Source organism: Bos indicus x Bos taurus, chromosome 16, assembly GCF_003369695.1.
Source record: "Bos indicus x Bos taurus breed Angus x Brahman F1 hybrid chromosome 16, Bos_hybrid_MaternalHap_v2.0, whole genome shotgun sequence".
Classification (NCBI taxonomy): Eukaryota; Metazoa; Chordata; class Mammalia; order Artiodactyla; family Bovidae; genus Bos; species Bos indicus x Bos taurus.
The window spans coordinates 2,944,693-2,966,283 of record NC_040091.1 but is presented as its reverse complement, the minus strand read 5'-3'; the positions used below and the strand labels follow the sequence as shown (position 1 = coordinate 2,966,283).

General features: G+C 42.6%; 1 protein-coding gene across 1 annotated transcript in view; it reads left to right on the top strand.

Moving 5' to 3' along the window:
• LEMD1 (LEM domain containing 1) overlaps nucleotides 1-21,028 on the top strand; it is a 28,586-nt gene extending 7,558 nt beyond the window's left edge. Inside the window, exons 4-5 of the mRNA XM_027565931.1 lie at nucleotides 19,681-19,757; nucleotides 20,682-21,028. Coding sequence (XP_027421732.1) covers nucleotides 19,681-19,757; nucleotides 20,682-20,880 — 276 coding nt within the window. The 3' untranslated portion in view covers nucleotides 20,881-21,028. The remainder of the gene's footprint in view (nucleotides 1-19,680; nucleotides 19,758-20,681) is intronic.
• The last annotated feature ends 563 nt before the right edge of the window (nucleotides 21,029-21,591 follow it).

Sequence of the window (21,591 nt, the reverse complement as noted above, 5' to 3'; positions counted from 1 at the left end):
AGGAATCTGCCTTTTCAATCAACCCCTACTTCCACCCTCTGCCCAGGAGTGTTCCAGGCAGTCAACTTTTGAGGGTGAAAAACTGTATCTGAGTCCTCTGTTTAGCTCAACGCCAGGCATGTGTGGGTTGGGGCAGTTGCTCAGTCCCTGCTGCTGACCTGCAGGGAAGCTTCACCTGCACTGGCGATGATGACCTGGCTCTCTGGCCTCGTCGTCTGTGCCATCTCCTGGGCACACCTTACTGTAGTCTCTCGAGAGACAGTACTTGGGTCAGAGCAAAGTAATGACCACCCAGGGGGTCGTGACTGCAGAGCTTCCACCGGCTCTCAGCGTGTGAGTTAGCGACTACTCTTGGTTCTTAACTGTATATAGGGCATATACAGTTACTCACCCTGTATATAGGGTGTTGTGTTAGACCTTCATTAGGAAGAAAATAGGTGCAAAAGAAGCCATAGTTTCTGTCTTGCAGAAATTTAAATAGAGCTCCGGAAACAAAGAACATGTATATAAAAAATACGGACTGTACCGCCTGGGCTCATATCCCAGTTCTGCCACTAACTTGGACAAGACACTTGCCCTCTCTGTGTCTTCATTTTTTCATCCGCAAATATGGATGATAATAATCTCAACTTCATATAATTCTGTAAGGATTAAGTTGGAGTGGGTAAAATAGAGAAGTGATGGAGAATAAGGAGTTATATAAGTACAAATAAATAATATTCTTATCATTAATATTATATAAAAGGCATGATATTTAATTATCTGCAATACAAAGCAATATACTTAGTGAAAAATAATATAATGGAAATGGAATCTTCAGTATCGAGCTCCCAAGTGCCATAGAATGTGATTTACAGTTGCCTACAGGTGACGCTGGTGGTAAAGAACCTGCCTGCCAATGCAGGAGACTCAGGAGTCATGGGTTGGATCCCTGGGTCAGCAAGATCCCTTGGAGAAGAACAAGGCAACTCACTCCAGTGTTCTTGCCTGGAGAATCCCATGGACAGAGTAGCCTGGCAGGCTCGTCAGTCCATAGGGTCACAAAGAGCGGGCATGACTGAAGTGACTTATCGCATCACACACAAATGTATTCATACAGTTAAATATACACATATAATTAAACATTGCTCTCTGTGAGTGTTGTGTGTTGAATGAGGCAGATCAAACTTTAAAAAAAAATGTTATATGTGCTCTATCAGTACATAGGATTCCTTCTTCTCAATCGTAGATGTAAATCTATCCCTGCCTCTTTAAATATTTTTTGAATAATTTGTTTTGAGATAAGTTCAAACTTGGGGAAAGTTGCAAGAATAGTATTCAGTTCAGTCCCTCAGTCGTGTCCGACTCTTTGCAACCCCATGAATCGCAGCACGCCAGGCCTCCCTGTCCATCACCAATTCCCGGAGGTCACTCAGACTCACGTCCATCGAGTCAGTGATGCCATCCAGCCATCTCATCGTCTGTCGTCCCCTTCTCCTCCTGCCCCCAATCCCTCCCAGCATCAGAGTCTTTTCCAATGAGTCAACTCTTCGCATGAGGTGGCCAAAGTACTGGAGTTTCAGTTTTGGGTTAGCCAAAAAGTTCGTTCGGATTTTTCCATTACATCTTACAGAAAGACCCAAAAGAACTTTCTGACCAACTCAATAGAATTCCTGTATCCCAGAAAATCCAATGGTTACCTTTCACCACATTAAAAAAAAATGAACTATAGTTAATTTACAGTGTTGGTTAGTTTTAGTGATTTAGTTTTTGTATATATACATATATGTTCCTTCTCCTTTAGGTTATTACAAAATATTGAGTATAGCTCCCTATGCTATACAGCAGGTCCTTATTTTGTGTGTGTGTGCACATATGTGCACATGCACACGCGTGCGTGTGTCCCACCGTTATGTCTGAACCACCGAGAGCAAACAGCAGCCGCACAGCCCCTCAGTTCTCCAGCATGTACTCCGCCTGCCCCTGAGGGATTCCTTCCCACATAACCACTGTGTAACACGCAAATGCACAGTAATTCAGTGCTACCACCCAGTGTTCAGACCCCATTCAGATTTCACCAACTGTTCCGATTATGTCTTTTGGTTTCTGGCCCAAGGCCAATCCAGGAGCACGTGCTGCCTGTGGCTGTCAAGTCTTTGCAGCTTCCTTCAATCTGAAACAAAGTGCCTCAGTCTTTCCCTGTCAAATGTCCTGGACTGTTTTAAGGAGGGTAGGCCTTTCATTTTGCAGGGTGATTCTTCTTTTGACTTTCCTTCAGCCCATGTATCCAGGCAGGAATTCCTCAGAAATGGTGTGCTCTTGTCATTCTGTCCCACTGCTGGTAAATGCTAGCCTTAATCACCTGGAAAAGTTGGTGTCTGTCAGGCCCCTCCATAAAGCTATCATTTCTCTCTCTGGAATTGAACAGAGTTTTGAGGGAAACTATTCTGAAATGATACCTCATCAAACCCAGTATTCATTAGCCCACTACTCAGAAATGACTGCCTAATTCAACTTCCATCATCAGGATGGCCCGTTGAAAGTTTCTATTTCTATTATCTCTTCTACGTTTATTAGTTGGTATTTTACTCTAAGGAAGACTTTCCCTTCACCCTCATTTATTTGTTTGTTGGTTGGTTGGTTTGGTTTCTCTGGTGGCTCAGACGGTAAAGAATCTGCCTGCCATTGCGGGAAACGTGGGTTCAACCCCTGGGTTGGGAAGGTCCCCTGGAGAAGGAAATGGCAACCCACTCCAGAATTCTTGTCTGGGAAATCCCGTGGACAGAGGAGCCCAGTGGGCTACAGCGCATGGGGTTGCAGGAGTCAGACATGACTTAGTGTCTAAATAACAACAAGGGGTGACTAATATCCCACATGCAGTGCAGTGAGAGCAAGACAAGACAAAACAAAGACAAAAAGACATGTGCTCATCATTCCTTGAGCATTTCCTTCATTTCTGAAACATAACAAGAGGTTTCAGACCCATCTTGTGCTTTTTCTTTCCCAAGAATGCTGGCTCCTTTTACTGCAGAACGATATTCAGAAACCAAGATCTTCAGTGAGCTCGCTGTTACTGGGGAGTCATTGCTTCTAGGCCCTCTCAGTGGACAGAGCTAGAAATTGTTTGTTTCTATGTACACATAGACTTATGCATCGATCACTATTTTTATATCTCTCTCTATATACATTTTAAAAGTATGAGTCCGTTCAGTTCAGTTCAGTTGCTCAGTCGTGTCCAACTCTTTGCGACCCCGTGAATCGCAGCACGCCAGGCCTCCCTGTCCATCACAAACTCCCGGAGTTCACTCAGACTCACGTCCATTGAGTCAGTGATGCCATCCAGCCATCTCATCCTCTGTTGTCATCCCCTTCTCCTCCTGCCCCCGATCCCTCCCAGCATCAGAGTCTTTTCCAATGAGTCAACTCTTCGCATGAGGTGGCCAAAGTACTGGAGTTTCAGCTTTAGCATCATTCCTTCCAAAGAAATCCCAGGGCTGATCTCCTTCAGAATGGCCTGGTTGGATCTCCTTGCAGTCCAAGGGACTCTCAAGAGTCTTCTCCAACACCACAGTTCAAAAGCATCAATTCTTCGGCACTCAGCCTTCTTCACAGTCCAACTCTCACATCCGTACATGACCACAGGAAAAACCATACCCTTGACTAGATGAACCTTTGTTGGCAAAGTAATGTCTCTGCTTTTGAATATGCTATCTAGGTTGGTCATAACTTTCCTTCCAAGGAGTAAGCATCTTTTAATTTCATGGCTGCAGTCACCATCTGCAGTGATTTTGGAGCCCAAAATAATAAAGTCTGACCCAGTTTCCACTGTTTCCCCATCTAATTCCCATGAAGTGATGGGACTGGATGCCATGATCTTCGTTTTCTGAATGTTGAGCTTTAAGCCAACTTTTTCACTCTCCACTTTCACAATGGGCTTTCAATTACAATCCAGCATTGCAGTGTTCTTTCTAACCTTTCCCCTTTCTGTGTTTGTTAAGTCACTTCTCTGACAGGGAAAAACCTGCCTTCCATTATCCTCAGTGTATTTACATTTTTGTTCAATTTTCCAATTCTCTCAGCATAAGCAATTTCACAATCATAATCGCCAGCTCCTTGTCTGCACAGCCCCCATCACTACTTCCTTGACCCCTGGACATGCCAACACCTCCATGTGGCCCTCCCCTTGCTGTCTTTCTGTCCTGGGACAGAGAGTACACAAAGCCTCCAAGCCATTCTCTCCCCTTCAGTTCCTGTTCGTTACCCATCAGGTACCCCCAAAGTCCCACCCATACACACAGCCCCCGGCTCCACGTCCTTGACCTTCAGGCAGGCTGGCACTCCGCGTCCTTGTCCCCACCTCCCATCTTCCAGTGCAGAACACACTGACAATCCGGGGAAGGAAAAGGAAAGGAGAGAAAGCTTCATGTCTTTTCCATTTCTGATTCTGAGATCGGCTTCAACGTCTTTGTGCCAGGACTTTCATAGGATTTTTTGCTCTGTGTCTCAATTGCAATTGTTGCTGATAATATGCCTTGTAGGCCTGTAAGTATCATGTACAGAGCCTACCCCAAGCGCTGCAAACAGAAGACCCTACATACTGAGGGAATATGCTACTCTTAAGACTGCCATCAAGTGTGTGGTTTGAGTGGCATGTAAAGATTTTAGGAAACCATAGTTTCTTAATTAATTGAGAAACATCCTTATTCCCAATAATAGTTGTATATTCAGTTGAGTCAAAGTGAAGAGTAAATTGCATATTCTATAACTATTTAATAAGCCCTTTGTTCTTACCTATGACATGTGCTAATGGGAGCTAAATGCCATCTTTACAAGGAATGTAATTTAACATTGTTCTTCTAAAAATACTGACCTCCCGGAAGATATGCTTAATAATCAATGTCCCTTTATCTTATTTTTTTGCCTTTATCTTATTGGTTACATGCTGGTTCTTTCTATGTAGTAAAACCCAGTTTTTGAAATACAAGAGCAGCAGGAAGAGATAGTGAAACCAAACTCTGATTATAGTAATTCTAAGCTGATAATAAAAGTAAACATTTATTTTCATAAAACAGAATTATGAGCAGTGGTGGTCTTTTTCTATAGGAAAAATATGTATTTGTTTAGGATGTACATCTTTCTATTCCCTTTCATCTAAGAATATAACCACACCGACTTTAACTAATTTATAATTTGCCTTATGAGTAGATATATGTATCCATTTGGGGGATAGGAATTACTCACATGAGGACCCCTAAGTTATTTGAATTTCTTGGGACTTGTTAGGGCTTTGTGAGCACCAGAAACTATCCATCACAATTCATGAGTCTAGGCATGATTTAGTAGAGATAATTATTGATTATGGAATCTCCTAACTGAAAGGCTTCTTGGAGGAAGCCTTGCACATGGTTCATCTTAGAGATGAAATAACAAGCAGAGAGGGAATATGACTTGCCCAAACCACAGATTTAGAAGAAAAGCTGGAGTAGAATTCCAGCCTCCCAATTTCCATTCTATTGCCCTTTCCAGTACGTCAAGCTTTCAAAGGGGCGGAAAAACAACTGGGCGCCTGAGTGGTGAAACAGCGCCCCCCAGTGTCTCTTCTGTTTGTATCGCAGAAGGACTCCATGTTCACCCATGGAAGCAAAGACTTTCTTTGTAAAAAGAGGCGCTTGTCATCCATCCTTCCATTCACTCATTAAACCATGCTACAGAAATCGGGAGAGTTAAAATGGGCTGATGTATATGCATATGGGTACCCGGAACTTTCCCAAGTGGACAAAAAAATTCAAACCTGAAAAACTTTTTTTGACATTTTGTTATAACGTATCTTATGCATTTAAAAAGGTATAGAGAATCACATGAATAGTTAGAGTCCCACTCCAGAGATTTAAAAAAAAATCATTTCTAATTCAGTTGAAGACCCCAGTGTATCCCTCCCTGACCGTATTCCCTTCCTGCCTTTCCCCAAGGTAGCCACTAACCTGAATTTTCTACCTTTCATTCTTTTCGTTTTCTTTACAGTATCCACAAACTTTAGTCTCCCGTGATTTGGGATTTTATTTAGGTTATATCACAATGTAAGTATTCTTCTGTGGTGGTGGTGATTTAGTCCCCGAGTCGTGTGCAACTCTTTGCGACCCCATGGGCTGTAGCCCACCAGGCTCCTGTCCATGAGATCTCCAGGCAAGAATACTGGAGTGGGTTGCCACTTCCTTCTCCAGAGGATCTTCCTGGCCCAGGGGTTGAAAGCGTGTCTCCTTCATTGCAGGTGGATTCTTTACCACTGAGCCACCTGGGAAGCCCAAGTATTCTTCTGCAACTTTCCTTTATAAGTTTGTATTATGTTGTGAGCTTCACTCTATCTGTTGCTCTAGTTCATTTTTACTGCTATATAGTTATTATGAAAACATTTCTATCCATTCTTTATTTATTGGACTTCTCAGATCATTTCCAAGTTTTTCTGATACAATCAGTGCTGCCACAAACACTGGGGCGCATGACCCACTGTGTACATGCATGAGAATTTTTTCTGATTGAATGAATATACCGAGAAGTGGACCTTCTCCACTAGTAGCAGAATCCAAGGATCTCTCTCTCTTCAACTTAAGAGAATATGCTAAGTTGTTCTATAAAGTAGCTGCAACATTTTACGCTCCTACCAGCGGTATAGTAAGAGCTCCATTGTTCTAAATCTTCTTCAAAGTGAGGTATTGACAGACTTAATTTTTGTCAATGCAGTGGGTGGAAGATGGTATTTCATTATGACTGTAATTTGTATTTTTCTTATTGCAAGTTGAGCATCCTTACACACGTGTATTGGTCGTCTGTGTCTTCTCATCTGGGCAATGCCTGTTCATGTCTCTTGCCCATTTTTTTCTCTTAGATTGTTTACCTTTTTCTTGTTGATTTGTAAGAAATCTTTGTATATTTTAGATACTAATCCTTTGTCAGTCATTTAGTGTAGAATGTATCTTCTAGTAGTTTGAGATTTTCTTTTTTTTTGTGAGACAAGTATTTTTGCAGTAGTTTTAGGTTCGCAGCAAAATTGAGAGGAAGATAGAGATTTCCCATGTAACTCCTGCCCTGTGACATGCCCGGCCTCTCCCGTTAGAGAGGGACATTCCCCATCAGGAGGTTTGTCTTCTTACTCTTTTCTTGGTGTCTTTAAAAGAAATGATTTCAAACTTAACAAAGTTTCCAACAAAGAGTTCCTGTTTGTTGGAGTTCCAGTTTGTTGGTGAGTTCCTTCACCTAGAAATATCAGGTCTCAATGTTTTACCACATTTGTTTTATAACTTTATCTATTCAGTTCAGTTCAGTTCAGTTGCTCAGTCGTGTCCGACTCTTTGTAACCCCATGAACCTCAGCACACCAGGCCTCCCTGTCCATCACCAACTCCCGAAGTTCACCCAGACTCACGTCCATTGCGTCGGTGTTGCCATCCAACCATCTCATCCTCTGTCGTCCCCTTCTCCTCCTGCCTTCAATCTTTCCCAGCATCAGGGTCTTTTCAGATGAGTCAGCTCTTCACATCAGGTGGCCAAAGTATTAGAGTTTTAGCTTTAGCATCAGTCCTTCCAAAGAACACCCAGGACTGATCTCCTTTAGGATGGACTGGTTGGATCTCCTTGCAGTCCAAGGGACTCTCAAGAGTCTTCTCCAACACCACAGTCCAAAAGCATCAATTCTTTGGGGGTCAGCTTTCTTTATAGTCCAACTCTCACATCCATACATGACTACTGGAAAAATCATAGCCTTGACTAGACAGACTTTAGTTAGCAAAGTAAGACAATATACAGCCTTGACGAACTCCTTTTCCTATTTGGAACTAGTCTGTTGTTCCATGTTCAGTTCTAACTGTTGCTTCCTGACCTGCACACAGATGTTTTTCTGGAACTCTCTGCTTTTTTGACAATCCATTGGATGTTGGCAATTTGATCTCTGGTTCCTCTGCCTTTTCTAAAACCAGCTTTAACATTTGAAGTTCACAACTCATGTGCTGTTGAAGCCTGGCTTGGAGAATTTTGAGCATTACTTTTCTAGCGTGTGAGATGACTGCAATTGTGCGGTAGTTTGAGCATTCTTTGGCATTGCCTTTCTTTGGGATTGGAACGAAAACTGACCTCTTCCAGTCCTGTGGCCAATGCTGAGTTTTCCAAATTTGCTGGCATATTGAGTGCAGCACTTTCACAGCATCGTCTTTAAGGGTTTGAAATAGCTCAACCGGAATTCCATCACCTCCACTAGCTTTGTTCGTATATTACTGTTTCTCAAACTAAACTGTAGACATTATGACCTTTTACTCCCTCCCCAAAACTTTATTATGTATTTTCTTAGACTAAAGATATAAAGGCAGGAGTCCCCAACCACCTGTTAGCAACCAGGCTGCACAGTAAAAGCTGAGTGGTGGGCAGTTGAAGAAATCATCTGCATTTACAGCCGCTCCCACTGCTCTCCCATCACCCCTAGGTGGGACCGTCTAGTTGCAGGAGAACGAGCTCAGGGCTCCTACTGATTCTGCAGTATGGTGAGCTGATAATTATTCCATTGTATATCACAATGTGGTAATAATAGAAATAAAGGGCACAATAAGTATAATGCTCTTGCCTCATCCTAAAACCACTCCCTCCCTCCCCAGTCTTCTACAAAAGTGGTCCCTGGTGCCAAAAAGGCCGGGACCACTGCATAGAGACACGCACAGCACAACGACAGGAGTCGGACGTTTATAAAATTGAGGTTAAATTCACATAATGCAAAATTTACTGTTTTAAAATGAACAATGGCCTTAGAACGTTCATAATGCTGTGAAACCACTACCTCTATTTAATTTCAAAACATTTTCATCGCCCCAAAATAAACCTCAGCGCCCAGTGGCCAGTTATTCCCCACCCCGCTCCTAACAACAATTTATGTGCTTTCTGTTTCAGTGAATTTACCTCCGGATTTTTCATATGAATGGGATCATTTAGTATGTGATGTTTTGTGACTGACTTCTTTCACTTACCATAAGGTTTTCAAGGTTCATCCACGCTGTAGCATGTATCTGTATCTTTTATGACTGAATAGTAGTCCGTTGTATGTGAGTGAAGTGAAAGTCGCTCAGTCATGTCTGACTCTTTGCAACCCCATGGACTATACAGTCCATGGAATTCTCCAGGCCAGAATACTGAAGTGGGTAGCCGTTCCCTTCTCCAGGGGGTCTTCCTGACCTAGGGATCGAACCCATGTCTCCCGCTTTGCAGGTGGATTCTTTACCAACTGAGCTACTAGGGAAGCCCATTGTATGGATATACCACAATTTTTTTATTCATTCATTCATTCACTGAAGGACATTTGGATAGTGGCACCCTGAATATTCACATGCAAATAGTTGAGTGCCTGTTTTCAGTTCTTTTGGGTACATGCCTAGGAGCGAAATTGCTGGGACATACGGTAATGGCTGCAGCATCTTCCTACCACCTATGTATGAGAGTTGTAATTTCTCATATCCTTGTCAACTCTCCTTATTCCACTCCAAGTTTTTTAATAGCCATCTGGTGGGTGTAGTATCTCATTGCGGATTTGATTTGCGTTTTCCCTTAATGATTAGTGATGCTAAACCATCTTTTCAAATATCTATTTCCCTTTTGTGTATCTTCTTTGGAGAAATGTCTATTCAAGCCATTTTAACCAGATCGTTTGTTGGTTTTTTTTGTTATAAGACTTTATATATTCTGAATACTAGACTGTTATCAGATATATGATTTGCCAATATTTTTTCCCCATTCTGTAGGTTGCCTTTTCACTTTCTTTATGATACCCTTCAACATCACAAAAGTTTTCAGAAAGTTGATTATGACATATCTTGGCATAGCTTTCTTTAGGTTTATTCTGTTGGAATTCATTCAGCTTCTTAAATCTGTAGATTAGTTGCTGTTGTTGTTCAGTCACTAAGTACTGTTTCAACTCTCTGCAACCCTACAGACTGCAGCACTGCCAGGCTTCCCTGTCTTTCACCATCTCCCAGAGTTTACTCAAATTCATGTCCATTGAGTCGGTAATGCTTATTCTAATCATCTCTTCCTCTGCCACCCTCTTCTCTTCCTGCCCTCAATCTTTCCCAGCATCAGGGTCTTTTCTAATGAGTTGGCTCTTCACATCAGGTAGCCAAAGTATTGGAGCTTCAGCTTCAGCATCAGTCCTTCCAGTGAATATTCAGGGTTGATTTCCTTTAGGATGGACTGGTTTGATTTCCTTAATGTCCAAGGGAGTCTCAAGAGTCTTCTCCAACACCACAGTTCAAAAGCATCAGTTCTTCGGTGCTCAGCCTTCTTTATGGTCCAACTCTTGCATCTGTTCACGACTACTGGAAAAACCACAGCTTTGACTGTATGGATCTTTGTCAGCAAAATGATGTCTTTGCTTTTTAATAAGCTGTCTACATTTGTCATAGCTTTCCTTCCAGGAAGCAACAGTCTTAATTTCATGGCTGCAGTCAATGTCCATGGTGGTTTTGAAGCCCAAGAATGTAAAATCTGTCACTGTTTCCACTTTTTCCCCTTCTATTTGCCATGAAGTGATGGGACCAGATGGCATGATCTGATTTTTGAATATTGAGTTTTAACCAGCTTTTTCACCTTCTTCTTTCACCCTCATCAAGAGGCTCTTTAGTTCCTCTTCGCTTTCTGCCATTAGAGTGGTATCATCTGCGTATCTGAGGTTGTTGATGTTTCTCCCACCAGTCTTGATCCCAGCTTGTGATTCATCCAGTCTGGCATTTAGCATGTTGTACTTTGCATATAAGTTAAATAAACAGGTTAACAATATACAGCCTTGTCATACTCCTTTCCCAATTTTGAACTAGTCAGTTGTTCCATGTCCAGTTTTAACCATTGCTTCTTGACCCTCATACAGGTTTCTCAGGAGACAAGAAAGGTGGTCTGATATTCCCATCTCTTTAAGAATTTTCCACAGTTTGTTATGATCCACACAGTCAAAGGCTTTTGCTTAGTCAATGAAGCAGAAATAGATGTTTTTCTAGAATTCCCTTGCTTTCTCTATGATCCAGTGAATGTTGGCAATTTGATCTCTGGTTCCTTCGTCTTTTCTAAGCCCAGCTTGTACATCTGAGAGGTCTTGGTTCACATACTGCTGAAGCTTAGCTTGAAAGATTTTGAGCATAACCTTACTAGCATGTGAAATGAATGCAATCATCCAGTAGTTTTTGCACTCCCCTTGTTTGAGATTGGAATGAAAACTGACTTTTCTAGTTCTGTAGGTTGGTGCCTTTTGTCAAATTTGGGACATTGTCAGTCATTATTGCTCCAAATACCCTTTTTAGCCTGACTTCATCTTCCTCTGCTTTCAGTTCAGTTCAGTCGCTCAGTCGTGTCCGACTCTTTGCGACCCCATGAATCGCAGCACACCAGGCCTCCCTGTCCATCACCAACTCCCAGAGTTCACTCAGACTCACGTCCATCGAGTCAGTGATGCCATTCAGCCATCTCATCCTCTGTCGTCCCCTTCTCCTCCTGCCCCCGATCCCTCCCAGCACCAGAGTCTTTTCCAATGAGTCAACTCTTCGCATGAGGTGGCCAAAGTACTGGAGTTTCAGCTTTAGCATCATTCCTTCCAAAGAAATCCCAGGGCTGATCTCCTTCAGAATGGACTGGTTGGATCTCCTTGCAGTCCAAGGGACTCTCAAGAGTCTTCTCCAACACCACAGTTCAAAAGCATCAATTCTTCAGCGCTCAGCCTTCTTCACAGTCCAACTCTCACATCCATACTTTAGGGACTCTAATTACATACGTGTTAGACCTTATAATCCATTAAGACTCTGAGACTTTTTTTTATTGTTTTCTCAGTATTGTTTGTTTTGGATGATATATTCTTCTATCTCCAAGGACATCGATTCTTTCCTCTGTTTTCTTCATTCTGCTGTCAAGCCCATCTAAATAAATTTTTTATTTTGTTGTTGAATTTTTTCAATTCTAAAATTTACACTTGATTTTTCTGTATATATTGTACCATTTCTGTAGAGAATTGAAAGTGTTTCATTTGTTTCAAACATGTCTCATTGATCCTTGAAGCGCTTTGTGGAAGTTACTCTGAAATCCTGGTCAGATGATTTTAGTATGTGTGTCAACTTGGTGCTGGCCTCTGTTAGTTTTTTCTCGCCTGAGTTATGAGGCTCTGGATGCTATTTAAGTCTTCTATTTTAGCGGGCCTGCTCCACACTGGTGGGAAAGAGGAGGGCCAACTCTCTGCCGTCTGGTGCGAATAGAAGCCCAGGGTCCCACTGGGCCTCCACTGCCGCCCTGGTAGGTGTACACGCTTTACTGTTGCTGGGCTGTGGGGAGTGAGGCCCCCAGCTGGCCTTCACCCCAGCTGGGGTGGGGGCTTCTGACACATGGAAGCGGAAGTCCAAGCTTTCATGTGCCTTTGTGTGGCGGGTGGAGTATGCCGTTTGGCAGAGTAGGGCCGTTACTGTCAAAAGTCTTCTGTCTTACTATACTATGCTATGCTAAGCTAAGTCACTTCAGTCGTGTCCGACTCTGTGCGACCCCATAGACGGCAGCCCACCAGGCTCCCCCGTCCCTGGGATTCTCCAGGCAAGAACACTGGAGTGGGCTGCCATTTCCTTCTCCAGTGCATGAAAGTGAAAAGTCAAAGTGAAGTCACTAGGTCATGTCCGACTCTAGACTGTTCCTTTTCCTTTTCTTAGTCCTTTGGCTTTTTAGCCAGCTTTTTGGGGTCTGATTGCAGGTTATGGCTTCTCTAGCACCCAGTCCAGGATTTACCAACTGAAAAGAAAACTCAGAGCACTCACCACATGTCATTCCTTGCTTCTCTCCACCTCTCAGAGTCTTTTTATGCTTGCTTTATTTATAACATCCTGGAGAAGGAAATGGCAACCCACTCCAGTATTCTTGCCTGGAGAATCCCATGGACAGAGGAGCCTGGCGAGCTACAGTCCATGGGGTCGCAGAGTTGGACACGACTGAGCACAAATGTGACTTCCAGGGTTTGGGCTACACTTAACTGAAGAGGCCGGGAGGAGCACCTCTATCCCGTCTCATCCTCAGCGCCATTTGGAACAGTCTGTCCTTTCTCTTCTTATCCGCAGTGCTAACTCTCATCATACATCAATTTCTAAACATACGTGGGTGTTTTAAAATGTACACAGGATTTGTTTTAATCAAGTATGTTAAGGTGACAGACATGGAGACAACTGCCTTTGAAAGAAGAGTTTATTGCCTACAGTTCCCAAGAGGAATGGGCGCATCATGCCATGCTCGGCCACGTGGAGAAGTATCAGAATCAGGCAGGAGGCGGGAGTGGAACAAAGCATGGTCTCATGCCTTTAGTGTGATGTTTGCAGGAAGGAATTGGTCAGGCAAGGTAAGCATTTTAGGATTAGCTCGTTTGAATAACTTCAGTGGGCCTGGGCTATAGTATAGGGTGATTCCTAGTTGTCCATTATCGGAGTCGGGGCTGATTCACAGCAGGAGAAAAATTAGCTTGGTGCGTGAGAGGTGGTTAGGGATTGGTGGGTTTGGATTGGTTGGTTTGCATATGAAACGGCATGCTTTACAGTCTCTCCTGGATTAGCAAGGCCCCAAGATGTCAAAGCATCATAAAATACAGGAAATAAACATCTATGATTAATACAATGGAGTCTTTATTCTGATAATTCGCTGGCCTGTGCTGAGAGCAGAATGTCTTAACTCCCTTAGCATACCTTCCCCACCTTGTTTTTAAATGGTGTCTTTACTTGTCCCTTTGTTCTTCTATATAAGTTTTAGAATAAGTTTATCAAGTTCCATGAAAAATGTAGACTTGGAATTTTGATTGAAATTGTATTGACTTAATAAATTAATTTGGACAAAGCTGGATCTTCAGTCTGCTGAGTCTTCCTGTTCGTGTTCTTTACATTTATTGAAATTTTCTTTAATGTCCTTCAGTAAGATTTTATTATTTTCTCAGTGAAGGTCAGGCTCTGCTTTTGTTAGCTTTATTAGGTAGCTGTGTTAGGTGCTGTACTATGCTTAGTCATTCAGTCGTGTCCGACTCTTTGTGATTAGTATTGGGAATAGCATCTTTTTAAAATTATGTTTTAAATGGTTAGTTGCTTGTAGATAGAAATGCAGTTGACTTTGGTATATTGGTTTTCTAACAATGAACTTTTTGCAATCATAATCATTTTTCTGTAAATCTCTTTAGTTCGTTTTGATTACCTTTAATTTCTTTTTGTTTTACGGTGCTGCCTAAGACCTCTTTATTACAATATTAAGTCAGAGGGATAATAGTAAGAATTCTTACTTAATTCTGATCAAAAGAAAATGTTTATGATGTTTTCCTTTTGAGTATGATTTTGGTGTCAGAAGAAACCTTTTAACAAGTTGAGGAAATTCCCATTCTATTCCTGGTTTGCTGAGAATTGTTTTAAAAATCGAGAATGCAAATGATCACAGAGTTTTTAACCTTTCTTTTGTTAATGTGATGCAGATTATTAAATTAATTCAAAATCATTACTCAGGTTAAAAGAACACAATGTTTTAGATGAGAGCTTTATTAAAATCAAAGTTGAAGTAAAAACAATAAAGTAAGAGTCTGAGATTATTGTAAAATCTTTTATTAACTTAATCATTTTAGTCAATAAAGGGATTTGGGCTAACTCAATTTTAAAGAGTTCTAAACCAAAAGGTTTTCTTCTTTAAGCAGGGTCACAAACTGCCAGTTTGCCAAGTCATTGGTAAAAAGTCTGGTTCTACATGTAGGCCTTTTCCAAAAAATTGCTTTAGTGAGTTAGTGAATCACTAATTGCATTAGTGATTAGGAGAGAATTTCGTCCCCACCCCCAGGAGCTTCACTGCCTCTAGACTCCCCAGAGTCCAACAGTTAGAAGTCACGGGAGGAATAAGAGGAAAAAAGGGTGGGAAACCCAGCGTGTGGCACCCCTTTGATTGCCTGTAATTGTGGGTGTCAGCCTATGACCTTTTTGGCTAGGTTTGGGTCTGCACTGTAAAATACACTTCTTGTGGAAATGCAAACAAACTTGCATTTCTTTATGGGCAAGTATGAATGGCTTTAGTCAGGGTAGATTATTTTCAAAAGCGAGTACATTTTTGGATGAGTGATGATTTAATGAGGATACAAAATGATTACTGTGCTTTCTGGCTCTAGAAAACAGCCCAGTGTTTTAGAGTTAGCCATAACAGAGTATGACATAATACCGCATACACAATCCACTTTCACATTCAATATGATATCTATATATATACACATACACACACGCACACACACACATATATATAAGTAGCATCACCGACTTGATGGCATCACCAACTCGATGGACATGAGTTTGAGAAAGTTGGTGGTGGACAGGGAGGCCTAGCATGCTGCAGTCCATGGGGTCGTAGAGAGTCAGACACGACTGAGCAACTAAACTGAATTGATAGATAAGTAGGCCAGAATTAGCACAAAATAGTCTACCTGGAAAAAGCTTATTAAAAAGCCAATTTATCTGAAATATTTAAGAAGAGATCTGATGGTTACAAGTGTTACTTCTTCAGGAAATTAGTTGATGATTGGATTATTTATCAATTAATGATATCAGTTTTCAGAAATATTTTTGATGTATTTGTAATAATGAATTTCCCCAACAATATGATTCCAAGACTAAAGACCAGGAAACATAGGCATCGAAGCCAGAATATCTGAATTTAAATTACAGCTATTCCTTTCACTAATTGTGTAATTTGGGGTAAATAATTTAGCCCATAAGTCTCTATTTCTTCACCTATAAAATGGTGACGATTAGCTCTTAGAGTTGTTAGAAAGATTAAACGAACCGAGGCACGTTCAGTGCCCAAGATATTAAACGTTCGAGCACAGTATTTCTAATTCCAGTAAAGCAGCACCGTCATTATGCAGTACAGCGTGGTATGAGGATGGGGGACTCTGAGGCCACACCGCCTGGTTGGCCGCTGGCTCCACCATCTCTCCAGCTGTGTGACCATGGGTATACTACTTAAACCATACGTACTTCAGTTTTCTCATCTGCAAAGTGGGCATTATAAAAGCATCTTCCTCATAGGGTGGTAGGATTAAGTGAGTTTATTTCTGGGAAATGCTTAGAACGGGGACTAGCACACGGGAAACGCTATGTAAGCATTAGCTGGTATTGCAGTGAGACACTCATGGTTTATTGCACTGGTATATCTCAGAACTACTACATTTATATCTAGAGTTGATCAGTAATATGTGGATGAGTGTATTTTTCTGATTTCGGTGCTAGGGGGGTACAGAAGAGGGTGGAGCAGCAGAGGAGGTCATGCATTCCCTCAGTATCAGCTGCAAATGCTCTGCAAAAGCAGCTGCCTTTGCAGAATCTAGCTCCGGGCGTAGGGAGAAAGGAGCAGAGATATTCCATTTCCCCAAGGGTGCCGTTTACCCTCACTAAGCCATGGCTTTAATGAGCACCAATATTTTTTAGTTCCATTGTAAATGGTGCTTACAGTGAAAATCATATTACAGCAACATTAAAGGAATTGTTCAAAGATAAAAAATAAATCAACTACAAACATGCAAAAACTGATTTAATTTTTTCAATTTCTCTCGTTTTTGTTTATGTGCACAGGCAGTATGTGTTTACACCGCTGTCGTCAATGTGCACACAGCATTTTGTACTTTACTGTGTTTAACTTTAGCTGATAACTCTTTCCCTGTTATATAGTCTTTATTATTATTATTATTGATGGCTGCAGAGTCATGTTGATAAGCATAATTACTCTTTTTTTGAAAATCAAAATGTTCACCTTTTACATACTGTAGGAGAACTCTAGGAATACAAGTAAGGGCAATAAATTATAGAAGAAAAAGAAATCAAAGACCTACACCTTCTATGACAGGAGGAAAGATAGGAGGGGAGTGTGTGATTGCCTGAGAACTGTGAAATCCTATAATTTGATTTTGCAACAGATTTCTTCCCCAATGCTTTACTTAACGTATCTATTTTTAAATGTAAGAGAATTAAAAAGAACTTGCATGTGATGGGTACACAGAGGTTCATTATACTATTGTCTACTTTTGTATATGTTTGAAACTTCTGTAATTAAAAAAGGTTTAAAGAAAAGAATGTGCTTATAAAAGATTTTTCCAACCCCCTTGGAAATAGTTTGAGTGTCTCTTGGTGAGCAGGCCCCCACAGCCCACACGTGGGAGTTTTCAAAGTCCTTCTACCTCCAGAGCCTTGCTTTCTTCCTCCAGGAAATTGATGTAGTGCAGGTGCCTAACTCTTCCTGTAGGGATGTCCTCGCTGGAAACAGTGCTCCCTCAGACGTGAAACTCTTGTGCCAGGCACAGCTCCTACCATCTGCAGAGACCCTGCCCGGATACCACTACACCGCTGCTGAGAACATCTTGTTTAAGAACGTGGGTTAGAGTGGGTAGAGCGGAACGGTGGAGGCCACAACGGCCTCACTGTTGGCGGTCTCTGCCGGGAGTGGGTGACCCCAGTAGACGGTCGCAGAGCAGGCCAGGCCCTTCCCACTCACGCTGGGCTGAGACCATCACGCCTGCTGACACAGCACCGCCTGAAGGTGGCTGTCCAGTCACTAAGCTGTGTGTTCTGTTGGGTGTCCTGACGACACACTTGCTGAGACCAGGGCTCTCCTGCCTCCTGCTCGTTCTGTGACTCACACGCGGGCCCAGTGGCTCCTTCTCCTGCCCCCACCACCGCCTCCATCACCCTCGAGTCAGCCCATCTCACTCCCAGTCTCGGAACGCCTCCTTTGGACTTCCCTTCTGGATCCTGTTTTGATTGCTCTGTGCAGGTGTGGGTCAGTCCTCCCCTCGCTGAGGCAAGTCCGGTCTTGCTCTTGGCGCCTGAGCCCCTGACCCTTAGCCGACAGCCTCCTGAGGCCTCTAGCAGCACGGCAGCTGTTGGAGGCTCCTGTTGTGTTCAGGTGTGCTGGGCTCCTGGGAGGGGGACAAATATCTACCCCCAGTGGTAGAAAATATGGCTTGATTAAAGAGAAACAGAAAATCCAGCCATCCTGCTGTACACTTTAAATCTACACAGCGATGTATGTCAATTATTTCAATAAAACTGGGTCGGGGGGGAAAGAAATAGAAGACAGCTCTGTGAGATCCAACAGATGGTCTGGCTGGGGAGAAGGAAGTCAGTGCAGAATACACACAAAATCCCCACACTCAGTGATTAGCTGTTTAGGACAAGGATGGTGTGGTGGTCTCTTTGAAAATCCTCACTGCCAGCATGGGGACTGGTACTCTGCAGAACAGTACAAAGTTTGTTGAACAAATAAATAAAACTTCAGGTCAATAAGGTCAGGTATAGAATATGTACATGAGGGTCAAAGAAATATAGACCAGATGAGTGATCTGAGTGGATAAGGGCAGTGAAGAAGACTTCTTGTAGGAGGGAAAAGAGGAGTTTGGTGTAGAGTTCCATTGATAATACTGAGTGACCTTAGACAACTTACTTAACCTTTCTGTGCCTCAAATATGCGATCTCTAACATGGAGCAATGACTGTCTACAAATGCGGGCAGGGTGGTCGAGGAGGCTCAGTGCACTCACGGGAAATGGGACCCAGAACTTGATAAACGGCGGTCAGCAACACCATCTGACACCGCATCGTCACCTTTCTGGGGCTCACCCCCTGGACACTGCAGACATTTGAGATGATGAGGCTTGAATCTTAAGTATGAGTGGACAGTCAAGGGAAACCAGACATATGAGGAGAAACGACAGCATGAAATTAATGTTATCATTCTCGCAATCACATGACTAATGTTTACTGAATGCTTACCGTGTGCCAGATGTTTTCATCACTTCATACAGTTTAAATCATTTAATCTTTACAATTCTATTTCACAGAGAGGGGACAAAGGCCTAAAGGGCCTTTTGACTTTATTGAAAATATACCAGTATGAAAGAAATTTGGGGGAAAAGGAAAAAACAGAAATGCCATGATTATCTCTCCTTCTACCCCTCTTACAGAACATTTTCATTTTCCTAAATTATTTTCTAATCCATGTTCATTGCCAACTGGTCTTTTAAAATAACTTTATTCTTTGTATAAAAATGATGCGGGCTCATTAAAAAAAGTTTCAAGCAATAAAGAGTACAAATAAAGAGAAAAAAAGAGCTGACGTTTAAGAACAGCATGCTGCTGGCATCACGTGACCCTCGTCACCGGCGTGTCTACTGTTCGTGTTGAGTCACTGAAGTAAAATATTACACTACAGAACTTGGATGTTTTTCCTAATTGTTGAATAAAGAAAGGTTAACTGAAAGTTTTTGTTATGAGGTACTAAACTACCCCATGGGCTTCCCAGATGGCACAGGGGTAAACAACCCCCCTGGCAATGCAGGAGATGCAAGAAGCGTGGTTTCAGTCCCTGGGTCAGGAAGATGCCCTGGGGTAGGAAATGGCAACCTGCTCCAGTATTCTTGCCCGGAAAATTTCATGGACAGAGGGGCCTGGCGGGCTACAGTCCATGGGGTCGCAAAGAGTCAGACACGACTGAGCGACTGAGCACACACGCATACACACACACACACACACACACGCACAAACTACCTGATATACCAAAAACGTATCAGTTCTCAGATTATGTGACTTTTCCTAGAAAAAAAATTCTTTGTATAAAATATTGGAAACTATAAATTCTTGATATTTGTTTCTGTTCGTTAGAGATGCAAGACTTCCACCAGTAAACCAAAAGCCGTAGAAATCTTCTGCTCGGATTCTAAGCGTACTGAAGGAAGAAGGTAATGCTTTTCTTAACATATGAGAAGATATGTATGTACATAAGATATGAGTCTTATGCAACTCCTGGAAAAAAACTCATTATTCAGATTTCTGTGAAGGGTTTGAGTCTGAAAGGAATGTGTGGAGAAAGGAGAAAGATTGGTGATCTCTCACAATTTCGAAGTCTAAGGAGCCTTACAGACTCTGCACTTCACTACTCATATTTAGAGATAAGGAAATGGGCCGGAGAAGCTGAGGAGGATAGCATAAATTACAGTAAGCTGAGACCAGAACCCAAGTCACTTAGAAACATTGGTAGTCATTTAGAAACCTTTATTCCTATTGGTAGGGAAGGGAAAAGAAAAGGAAAAAAAAAAAAGAAAAGAGCAAGGAGCTGAAAGAAGAGCTCAAAACAGGATGTTTTATGGGTCAAAACAGTAAAGCCTTCTGGTATACTTCCTAACTTCTGAATAAATTTTGGCCGATTGCCAGGATTTGACTAGCAGATCAGAAATTCCCCTTTTTCCTTTGGCAATGTAAAATAAGCAGATTTCAAAAGTAGTTCCCATCTCCTCCCTGAAAAATCAGTGCTCATACCTGTGGAGAAAAGGGAGAGGGCCAATGCACAGATGCCCCCATCAGCGAGTGCCCATCCCCAGCGGGCACCAGGGGACTGTAAGGCCCTGAGCCTGGCCTTGCACCACCATCGGAAGACGGCACACACGGGGTGATAAATACACGTTCTGTGGGATTTTAGAGCTCTCACACGTTGATGATATCCTGTTAATATTACTCTTTGAAATTAGCTTAGGTTTTAAATGAGCAGAGGGTTGCTTCCTGAAGTCTCACCATGGTTGCTCCCTCGGGCCTGAAGCCCCAAGCATTTTAAGGGGTCCTCAAGCAGCAGTTGTACAGAACCCTAAAGGCCCCTACTGTTTTCACAGATGTGCTGCAAGAACATCAAACATCAGATGCAAAGCACTGAGGAACCTCAAAGAGAAAGCCTGCTGCAGAGTGAACAGGAGAGCTGGAGACAGTGACCTAGAAACGTTTCCAATGGGCTTGACGCTTGCTGTGTTTGGCATCCTCGTTATTGTGATATTTGTCTACATAACTATGGAAAGCAAGTCACTCTTTGGTTAAGTGCTTTAGAAGCAGAGTGATGAGCACGTGCCTGAGTACTGCTGCGAGCCCTCTGCTTCAGGAGGGAGCAGAGGCTCCTCTCAAGGTGGAGACCCAGCCCCACAGCCGGGTAGCCTTCCCGTGCCCTGTGCTGAGCTGAAGGGTCTGAGGCCAGGCTCCAGACAGGTGGCAGGGATGAGGGAGCGAGCCAGGCATTTGTGTCAAAGAGCTTGATAGTAGGAAGTTCCCCGAGTCAGGTTGGCCATCATTAAAAGTACTTTCACGTTTGTGCAGACCTCTAAGAAGGAAACTGTGCCTGGAGTTGTTCTTTCTAACTATGGTGATAAGCTGTGGATCACATTTTATTCATTCTTCAAATTGGGTAGTCGACTATGGGAAAGGCCACACAGGTGATGAACAAAAAAAGGGACCGTATCTGCTTTGGCAAACCCAAAGAACTAGCCACCATCACCAGTAATGACAAGAAAAGCACTCAGAACAAGATTACGTTTTCACCACCGAGCTTAGAAAGGTTTGGAAGGATTAAGACCTGGTGAGGAGTGTAGTGATCACGGCCCTGGGAGTGGGCAGGGCTGGGCAAGCACCTGAGCGCCTCTGTTCATTGGCTTTGTGAGCTCAGGGGAGGTAGTTGTCTTCTCTGAGCTTCAGTTCAACTTCTGAAAACAGGGATAAAATAGACGCTTAGGGTGACAGAGGATGAGGTGGTTGGAT